The sequence below is a fragment of the Octodon degus genome, unplaced genomic scaffold (assembly GCF_000260255.1).
Source record: "Octodon degus isolate 3935 unplaced genomic scaffold, OctDeg1.0 scaffold00140, whole genome shotgun sequence".
In the NCBI taxonomy this organism is placed as follows: domain Eukaryota; kingdom Metazoa; phylum Chordata; class Mammalia; order Rodentia; family Octodontidae; genus Octodon; species Octodon degus.
In genome coordinates this window covers 7,118,656-7,130,031 of record NW_004524716.1, presented here as the reverse complement: position 1 = coordinate 7,130,031, position 11,376 = coordinate 7,118,656, and the positions used below count along the sequence as shown (strand labels likewise).

The window sequence follows — 11,376 nt, the reverse complement described above, 5'->3', positions numbered from 1 at the left end:
CCATCTCCCCGGCCCTACAATCCTAATTCTTTCAATAAGTTCTTCCTTATGTGGCATTTCTATGATGGAAGGTACATGTATCTTTTATAGCTTCTGACTAGCAGTACTTCTCCAGAGAATGGGCATAAAATACCTAAAAAGTATATCAAAGTGTATACTAGACAGACACAGCTAATGGTTCTGAAGTACACTTGCCTTTCTTATTCTGTTTCACAGGCGCCTCTCTGGGCATATGTTGCTTGTGCATGTGGCCTTTTCATTTACCAGTCTTTGGATGCTATAGATGGGAAGCAAGCAAGAAGAACCAATAGTAGTTCTCCTTTAGGAGAACTTTTTGATCATGGTTGTGATTCACTATCAACAGGTACATACTGGCTGCTTTTAATATTAATATTGACTGATAAAAATAACAAAAAGACTACAGTGAGGTCTGAAGATCTAAGATAAATAGGATTCTAATAAACAATTTTATATATGGAAAAATATGCTAAGGGAATAGCTTCCAAGCGTTTCTGCACAGTGGGAGGAAAGTAACTATGAAAGATGGTAATTTGCTTAATGTAGTAGTCATTTCACTGTATACCTATATCAAACAGCGTGTTGCACACTTTAAATATATGTAATTTTTTTAAATACTAGAAAAAATACACTAAAATGCCAGGATTTATTGGACTGCTGTAGGTAGATTGTAGGGATATATCTTTTTTGTAACATGTTGCAAGTTTTTAATGTAGTATTTTAGTATGAGTTTAGAGGAAAAAGAGATTAAGAAACTAATCAATTTCAGTGCTAATGATCAGACTCAGGGCTTTGGGTATGCTAGAGCAAGCTCTCGTACCACTGAGCTATACCTCCAACACTATACGAATTTCTACCTTTCCCTTTTATAAATATAGTTTCTCAGTTTTCTTACCATTTGGTAAGGTATTTGAAAGAAAACAAACAAAAAATACTGATAGTTTTATTTTCTGAATCCAGATTTTCAGTGTACTCAGTGTGATCAAAGTTTGCAGAAAATATTCACTTTATTTTATATAAAAATTAATTATAGTAAGAGAGACATTGCCATTGATCCCATTCAAATTACTTCCCATCATTTTTAATACATTTATTCCCTAATTCTTGCCACTTTCTGAAGCAGTTTTGGAAGTCCTCTTTAGTAGGGATCATTATTTAGATGTGCTATCGGCTGCTTCAATGTCCTTAATCAATTCAAAACATTTACTTTTTCTCATCATTTTAACTGTTAGGAAGGACCAGAAGATCTGGGCCATGGTGCCAGATCTGATGAATCAAGTGGATGATTTTATACTTGACAGAATTTGCCATAAGGTTTTTAATCCTTTGGGGGCATCAAGGACCCCTAGAAAAGACGCTGATGAAAGAGGACTTGCAGAGGTGCTTCAGAAAGTGGCAAAAATGACGGGATAAATGTGATGAAAAGGAGGAATTTTGGGGGGGAGATCAATGGCACTATGTCTTTTACTGTAATGATTTTGTTTTTAATTAAACATTCATTGTGTAATGAGCACACCTCAGGGATACATGTCAGAATAATTGCTTTACTGTACCCTGATATCAGCTTGCTTAGTATACAATGAAAACTTCAGAACTTTTAGAAGTCAAATTAGGAAAACCTCAAATGTTCCACTGAATAAAAGTTAGTTAAATATCTGGAAAGGTTATTTCACCAGCTGACTACAGAACGTCAGGTGTCCAAGTTTCATTTGAAATAACAGTTTTGCATTGTAATCTGAGTTCCAGATAAAGAAAAGACAATTATCAGTCAGAAGCATCTAGGTCCCTTTGTGGATTATTTGGGCTTTTTTTTTTTTTTTTTTGTATGTTTTCTTTTGCTGCTTTCCCTTGCAGCTTTTTACTATTACAAAAGTTCTGTGTAACTTTTTAGCACCACTATCTGTAAGTTAAGAGATTGTACAAAAGAAAAATAACAAAATATTTTACTTTTGCTTTCAAGAGCTTTGGTTTTTCTAAATGGTACAGTGAAAAGAGATTGAAATTATGAGGTAAAAGTCAGTGTAAAAGATTATATCCTACTTTCTTGTTATCATTGATAAATAAGAAGAGATTGTACATTCACAGAATATCTTTTTGTATCTAAAATCATGTCCAGCTCAGATAATGTTTGATATTCATGCTGTTAAGCTTTCATTGTGATTTTCCTTCTGCAGTTTTTGTGGTTCTTGGAACTTGTATTGCAGTGCAACTTGGGACGAATCCGGATTGGATGTTTTTTTGTTGTTTTGCTGGCACATTCATGTTTTATTGTGCTCACTGGCAAACGTATGTTTCCGGAACATTGCGGTTTGGAATGTAAGTAACACTTAATTTTGTTTTGCTTTCAAATATGAGTGTCAGAGTAAAAAACTATATGCCATTACATTCATCAGCAGTTTATAAAATGATCAATGCTAAGAAAATATTTTAAACATACCAATAAAACAGAAATTAATAATAAAAATCTAATAAATGTACCATAGAGGCAAAATAGTAAAGAGTTCTGATATAAAAAGTAATTGCAAATGTATATTTTTCTCAGTATTATTTATAGTTTGTCTTTAACATTTTCCTAGTCTTTCTCTGCCTTAAGTAACCACAAACTATTATAAACTATAACCATTTGGTTTGTCTTAATTCATTTTTAATTTTTAGTAATGCTGTTTTGAAAAATGGCAGAATTTGTTCTATTGGATTTCACAGTTTAATATTTCATTGCATATTATCTTACAGTTAATGTTTCCCTCTTACTAGAGATGGAATCTTGCAGGCCGTTACAGTATTTAAAAACTTACTTACCAGCCCATCTTAATGTAGTCTTTTCCAAGAAAAGCACTACCAACCATATGGTGTAGAAACTACATGAAAGAAAGAAAATGAACCATGGAAGTAAGAGAAGAACAAATAAGAGTTTTTAGGAGTGATTTGGTATCACAGTCTTAGAATTTGCCATTTAGCATTTTCCTGTAGTGAAGTTTACATTGGCAGAACTGTAAGATGCCCGTGGTGGACTCAGACACCTATGGAGGAGTAGCAAGAAACAAGTATACCAAGATCCAGAAAATCAAGGGCCTTCTGTGCCATGCCAAGAAATAGAGTATTTATCCCAAATCTATAAGGAACTTTCGTAAGATCTAAAGCCAGGAAATGACAAAAGTACCTTTTTAAAAGGTCGCTGTAGCAGAGTGTAAACTAAAGTAGGTTGTGACAGAACAAGGAGACCAGTTAGAATCATCAAGATAACCAACATGAGTGACATAGGCTGAGCTGACAAATAGCTTCACTTCTGCAGAAAAAGGTATAGATTGGAGAGGGGCCTAGGGATAGACTCAGCTGGGCATAATGGCATGTGCTAGGAACCCACCACTTGGGCAGTCAGGGCCACTTTGAGCCACATAGGGAGCTCCAGGCCAGCCTGAACTACCAAGCAAGACAGTGTCTCAGAAAACCAAAAATAGAAATAAAAGCAAAAAAGGTAGAAACTGTAAAGTATAACCTCTATTTGGGTTTAGAGGATGAGTGAGGGGTTGGCTACTAGGATAATTAGATAAAATGTCCATATGCATGGATGATTGGATTAAAAGGCATATTTAAAGGGAGAATTTTACTTAGAAAATGTATGTGAAAAATGTTAGACATCCAAATAGAACAAGAATAGCAGAAAACCTGAAAGAAAAAATCTTAGAAAGAAGTCCATGGAAATTATTGACCAGCCAGAATCAATGGAGACATGGAATTAAAACCCAGAATAGGGATGAATTTCAAAAAGCAACAGCACTGAGTGCTGCTAAGACTCAAAATGAGGACAGGAAAATATACACTGAATTTGGCATTATGAGCCATCTATAGTACTTTCTGAAGTACTATAGGGCAGAGAAACATTGTAATAAGTGGAATAAATAGAGTATTATTTATTAAACATTAAAAAGGTAGCTTATGACTGTGAGGGGAAGGAAACATTGATTATAGGAGAGACTGGAGGCCCCGAGATAGGAGAGTTTTGTGTTTTCAATGAAAAAATAATTTGAGCATACAGAAAAAAAATCCACTAATAAAGAGTTTGCAGATATGAGACAAGGGGAGAATTTATGTAGTAAGATAGTTAAAGAGTTGAAGCCAAAGAAGTTCCAGAGTGGTAGATGGAGGAAAAGATAACAAGGAAACTGTGACTAAACCTGATCTACTTCCTTATATTTCTGTTCTCAAAAAATTTTAGTATAGTTGAGGTTAAAGTTAACATCTGATTTTAAGTTAAATATTGATACAAGAGATTGTTTTTGATTTGGAAGTCAGATCCAGGTTTTAGAAGTTCTACATTTGCATTAAAGCAACATAGTACTTGCTTTTTAAATTGAAAGCAGACCACAGCATTCATAGGAACATACTTTGCAATGGAGGTATATAAAATACATGAATGTGTACCTAAAAAAAGTCTTAAAATATGATTAGGTTTCACTTATTTTTTATAAGGATATGTGATAAGACAGGTATGTAAGAGATTACATATTAAAATGCATAGAGAAGAAAATCAAAAGTTGTTTTGCTTATTAAGGAAAAAGCAAAACATTCAAAAGTGGTTAAGTGAAAAAATTTTTTTTCATTTTTTGTTTTTAGGGAAGAGTCTCACTACTAGATCAGACTCATAGTGATCTGCCTGTTTACAGCCTCCCAAGAGCTGGGATTACAGGCATGTGCCACCATGCCCAGTCTCAATTGCTGGCTCAGCACGCCCCAGGGGCAGGGGCAGCACAGCAGGCCCGGGGATTGAATCCCTGGCCCCTACGCCTGGGATTTAGCTATTTAGCCAGCCTTTGGTGAAGAAAATTTTAAGACCATTTTTTCTTACTTGTTTTTAGAGGACACAGAAAACAGCCCTAAGAACATTAGGAATCTTACTTAGAAACATTTTTATTAGAATTGCTTTTTTTATCCTTATATGCATAGTAAAAATCCTGAAAAAATTCTTTTCAATATGTGATTATACTTTTAATAACTTCATAAAATAGAATGTTTGCCAAATAAGGTTTGTTTTGTGTTTTTATATAGTCCCCCACTTCCACGCCCCCCCCCCCGGCAGTAGGAATTGAACCCAGGCATGCACTACCACTGAGCTACATCCCTAACCTCTTTTCCTCATTTTTTATTTTGAGTTAAGAGTCTCACTGTTTCATCTAGTTGAAACTGAAGCTTGTGATCTCTTGCCTCAACCAAAGTGCTATGATTACAGGCAAACACGCTGCACCTGGCTCCTTGGTCTTTTTAGTGTCTATCTCAAATTGGTGTTCAGTTTGCTCATAATATCTTTAACAAAATTCACACTAAATTTTCATTTATTTATGCATAACTAATTTCTACTCAAGAGTCTTAAATTATGAGAAAGCAAATATTCTTTGGATACATGTTTCCTGACATTATGAGCTGTATCTTCCAGCATCACATTGTGGTCACAGCTAAAAGCTGCCCTTGGTGGAGAATGTTAGTACCTATCACCTCTGGACAGAGCCCTATACTTCCAGTGCTCTTGGACTGAGCAGAGAGAGCCCTGCCGGAAAAGAGTGCTGAAAACTCAGTGGGCCCTTTCCTGACCTCATTTAGCCCGCGAGGGATTTTACCTGTGAAAGATTGGGGAGGATAATGAGGTTAGAGAACGGTAAGGGAAGGATTGGGCTGGTGAAAGAAGATTAAATATCATGAACTGAAGCTCATTCATTAATGTATTTTAAACTTTATTTAAAATGATTATGGATTTTACTCAGTAGAAGAGTGCACATCTCCATTCTCAAGTCCTACATTGAATTTATAACTTGAAGATGTTATAGTAATTTTCATACATTAATAAATGACAGTCCTTTTTATAAATTCATTTATAAAACCCTAAAATCTTTTTTAAAAAAATTATACTTAATGCAAAACATGTATTTTTCCACTTGGTAAAAGCAGGACTTTTAGTTAAATTATTATTTCAGAAAAAACAACACTGAAATTAGAACTGAATTCAGACCAGTTTTAAATTTGTTTTTGTAGGGGATGGAGGTATTGTTTGTTTGTTTGCTTTTTGTTTTTGATTTGGGTTGTTTGTTTTTGTTTTTGTTTTTGTTTTTTTTTTTTTTTTTTGTAGGACTGGGGATGCTTTTTGTTTTTGAGACAGAGTTTCATTACATAGTTCAGGCTGGCCTCGAACTGAAATTTTACCTTCCTGCCTCGTGCTGGGATTACAGGCATGCAACACAACCCCTAGTGAGGCCAGTAAACCTTGACTCATGTTATTTCCAAATTATCTTACCTGTATGTTTAAGCAAGCCTCACAGCTTTCATGAGCTTCATTTCCTAAATTATAAAATATATGAGTTTCAGGTTAGATGTTCTGCAGTAGTCTTTCTACTTATAAAGACTGTGAGTATATGAATTTTACAGATATTTTCTCATGTATGTGTTTATAATTACAGTAAATAAGCTGTTTATCTTCTCATTATATTTATTACATTTTTCAGTTTATGGTTCTAAGATTTCACATTTATATTAGCTAAAAACCATACCACCAAACATTAATTTCCATGTAGACGAATAATTTTTTCTTTTCTATGATTAAATGAAAACAGTAGACTGTCTATCCCACTGGTAGTCTGATATATCTAGTTCATCCTATCCAAGTAACTTCAAATAATAATAATTATTTGAAGACTTACTGTAATAGGCAGAGAACTATTGTTTAGTAATGTGGAATCCATTTTCTTTAGAAGAATTAGGTGTGGTGGCACATGTCTATAATCCCTACACTGGGAAACTGAGGCAAGAGGATAGAAATTTCAAGCTCAGCCTGGTCAATTTAACAATTTAGTGAGACTTTCTCAAAATGTTAAAAGGGCTTGGGACATAACTCAGTGCCAAGGCCCTGGGTTCAATCCCCAGTACTGGGGGCAAAAAGAATTAAGCAATGTTCTAGCTTGGATGTGAGGGCAATCGGACTGTAACATCTGTCACCCTATCGATTGCCAGGACTGATGCAGCTGATCTGGCTGATGAGGCAGGTGTCCCAGTACTTCCCCAGTGCTCCCTGTGCGTCACCCCCAAAACTGTGTGCTTTATCAGAGGTGGACCACCCCTGTAGAAGAGGACCATTGCCTTGGTCAAGGATATAGGAGTAGCTGCACTCCCCTGCGAGAACCTCCAACAAACTCTGAGAAAGTGGTCTTTCGAATACCTATATGGAATCTGCATATTTTTATGTTTAAGACCTACTACATGAATTATTAAATACTAGAGATACTCCTTTTAGTTTGTAGTTTCCCCGTGTAGTTTTTCTTTTTCTTCAGCAGTGATTCATGCATTTGGATTCTAGCTCTGTCTACTTAATTTTTTCAGTTATGAAAATCATTCTAAAAATGTATATTACTATAAAAACCTAGGTGCTACTTGGAGCACTCTGATCATTAGGTAAAACTAAGAACATATATTGGCATTTCTCAGTTCCTAATTTTGATTGGTGTAGTGTTTACTTGAAGCTACACTGCTTTTTTTCTATCACCATCTTTGTTCTCAAGCTTCAGCTACTGAACTGGATGTTTTATATATTTATTTTTTAACCACTAGTAAACTAATGCAGTGTAGTAATGAGTTGTAGTGCTGGTATGGAATTAGAAAACGAAAAAATGAAAAGATTCTGGATTTGAGGTTATCAGGCAATAGAATAGATAGACAATTTGGTTTTTGCTCTGTTTGTATCGAAAGAGAAGTCACATTGACTAGATTCTTTCACCCTTTCCGCATGCCATACATCGGAATATTCTGCTAATATTTTGATAAAGCACAATTTATAATGTGCTGAGGCTTGAGGTTGTAAATAAGTAAGAGACTGGTGGGTTTTCAGTATGCACCTTAAGGCTTCTGGAAAAAAAGATATATTAAAATATCTTCTGAGTTTACAGGGGGAAGAGTATTAAAACTTCTGGGAAGAATTGATTACTGATATCCTCATCAGCTCTCACAAAAAATCATTTAAATTCCTTCATATCCCTCATTAAATAGTGAATTAGAATTCAAGCCACATGCATTTATGATTTGTTTATGTTTCTTAAAACACAGAAATAAAAGTGAGACTTGCAAAGTAGGGAAGTCTGAGTAATTCCAGTATTGAAGGGATCTATATCATAGGAAGTATAATTATTTGACAAGTAGTATTCTTCACTCCTAAATAATTGAAAATTGACTCTTTATTTTTAGTACTGTTTCCAGCTGCTTGCTTACAAGTCATTTTTTCCAGTGTGTTACAATTTTAATTTTATGAATTTTTCTACTACTTTAATTTGAATTAGAAGTATTTGTGTATGCATGAAAACAGTATAGTAGTATATAAATTGCCTCATTAAACTTTAGGTGTCTGTATAAGGAAAATGCTACCTTTTAAATCTGTTTTTCTACCTGTTTTCATAGGGCTCTTTAGCAACAGCTCTGAGTAAAGTTATTTTGAAATGTTTGTCTCCTTATGCATAGATTCGATGTTACAGAGTCCCAGATCATAATTATAATATGCCAGCTTCTCACAGGAGCCCTGGGGCCATGGTTCTGGAACTTCACGGTAACTGCTAGACGTTCATGCTGTCTGACAAACAATGGTGTGAGCTCAGTAAAGACAGCCCCTTTGTCATGCACAGAGTAATTTCAAAAATCAAAAACCTTCCAGATTATCTTACAGATTATTAGAAAACAAATAATATATAATAGGGCAATAAAAATCCACCCTATTGATTAATATTTCTAGTAGTTTAATGCTAAAGCTAGTTCTTCTGTTTACCTATTGTGCCTAATACTATTTTTACTTTCTGTAATACTTTTTTTTAAGAAATACCTTTCCACCATTAGATGGGTTGGGGAGGGCTATTTTTATTTTAAAAATCACAAACAAGCAAGCAGAGTTTTTTTTTAGATAAGTTGAGATAAATGTAGAAATGATTCTGCTTATTTTCTTTACTTCTTAAGCATATCCTTTAAGCATTCTTCTGCTTAAATTAACAATCTTGGTATTATACAAATGTTACAGAAGCTATTTTCACTTCTGTTTAATGTTTTCTTTCTTTAGTTGTGCTTTGAACACTATATAAGCTTAGCTTTTCACATCACTCTAATCATCCTTTGAATACTTTCCTTTTTCAATTTTAAAAATACATAATGAAATGCTAAATGTAATGTAATGATTTTCTTTCATCTTAGAATTTTGTTTTTGACCTTAAGACCCTTAGAAGTTCAAAAGTACTTATTAGAAAACATTTTCTTAGATTATCCAGAATTCTGTACACTAGTAGGAAACTTCATTTACTAGAAAAAAAAACACAGCTTAGGTTCAGTTTATTCAAATAAATTGAACAATAAATGTTAATTGAATAAATTGGATCCATGGGAGATATTCAGGAAATGTTGGAAAACTGTCCATATGAAAACTTGACAGATGATTCCTCCAAAGGTACATTAAGTTTTCTACATTAAGTCCCCTTCCCTAAAAAGGAATATAAACATTTTAATATTGCTTCAGTGATATAATAAAAATCATAAATCCCTTGTTATCAGAGTTCCTTCTGAAGATATATGGCAGCTTTGTAAATCTAGTTAGTATTGATGGCTTTTGGAGACCTATTAAAAGTGACGAATCCACATCTTAATGTTTAGAAAGAAATATTCTAATTATATCTAAATGAATTTTATTTACTAGCATTCAAACCTATTAGCTTTTCCCTACTGTGTTCTAGCCCTTTTTTAAAAATTGTGTTAAAGTACAGAAGCATCATCCTGAAAGGCATAGATATGCTGAAAATAGCAAGTAAAAATTGCACACAAACATTTGCCCTATAATACCTGTTTAAGTTCTAATAGTTTATAGATTCTTTTAGACTTGATTATGATAGAGAGGAGGACTAAGTTCAGTTACTTTACTTAACTCCAGAGTTGTTACTAAATGAGGTGAGAGCGCTCTCCTTTCAGCTCTTGTGTTTCCAAAGGTGATAAAGATAAACTTCTCCTTAAATTTGAAACCTCTACTCTGGTTCCACTTCTGTTAGACTTGTTCTGTTTCAGCTCTTGACTATATTTTGTACTAATCAATTATTTGATGGGCTTTCTGTTTTTAGTTACAGAAAATCCAGGATCGATACAGTCATTCAGGTGGTAAATAATGCTGTTTTCAATAATTCAGCTTATTTCAAACAGATACGTAAGAGTTGTTTGCTCAATATATAGCATTAAAATTAAAAATACCCTTAATCACTCACCTGTATGGTTTTTGTTATTTAACACTAATTCCCATGCCCAGTTCATCCCTAAACAAGCTTACAAACTAAAATATTGGAAAACAGTATTGAATTTGTACTCTAATCTTTATTTCAGTCCATTAACATTCCACCCATAGGATTTCGAGTAAAATATATAATTAATGTCATGCTATAGTTATACATAAATTCCTTAAAATCCGATCTATTTATAATACATTTATTATTAACACACTAATCCTAGACTTGTGTTTCCAGATGCCATCAAATAGATGAGTTTTTAAGCAAAATGCTTCTTTTAAAACAAAAATTAGTAAGAAAATTATATAAATGAAGTTTCTTTGACTTTGTAAGTTTATCCCTGCTACACGTTCTGTGTTCTCCAAACTAATAGCCAACCCAAATTTTAACATCTTTACATTTACTGTTAATAGTTTCAAAACACACTTATACTTACAAATTAACTGCAAGTATACCTTTAACATCCTTATGATGTGTAGGAAATACTATAATTAGATCATTTTCTGATTTTAGAGGAGAAGACACATTAAAAGTTCTGGGAAGCCTGGTGTGGCATATGCCTGATCCCAGCACACTGGGCTACTGAAGGAGGCAGGATGATCATAAATTTGATCCCAGCCTGAGCAATTTAATGACTTATACCATGTCTCAGAATAAAAAAGTGAAAAGGACTAGGGATAAGCTCAGAAGGAAGATCCTGGGTTCAATCCCTAACACACGCGCATGCATGCGCGCACGCACGCACACACACAGAGGAAAAGATAACATGCTTATCAGCTCTCACAAAATGCCACGTAAAAATCTTTTTCATATCCCTTATTAAGCAGTGAGTTAGACTTCAGACCAAATGTGTTTGCCCTCTGAACACTGAGAAATAAAAATGAAAGTTGGAAAATAGTCAAGGGCTAGCTATTAGTACACTTCCTACTTAGTGTGTACGGGTCCCTGGGCACAGTTCCTAGCACCACAAAAAAAAAAAAAAAAAAAAACTCTCTCCTGGTTTTTCTGATTGTTTGTTTATTTATTGGTACTAGGGACTGAATGTATAGCCTTCATTCCTGTGCTTCCTTTTTTTTTTTTT

At 34.0% G+C, this 11,376-nt stretch overlaps 1 protein-coding gene across 1 annotated transcript in view; it reads left to right on the top strand.

The window, feature by feature from the left end:
* Nucleotides 1-11,376, top strand: part of Cept1 (choline/ethanolamine phosphotransferase 1) — a 38,437-nt gene that overhangs the window by 14,052 nt on the left and 13,009 nt on the right. The window contains exon 4 of the mRNA XM_004641713.2: nt 2,193-2,334. Coding sequence (XP_004641770.1) covers nt 2,193-2,334 — 142 coding nt within the window. The remainder of the gene's footprint in view (nt 1-2,192; nt 2,335-11,376) is intronic.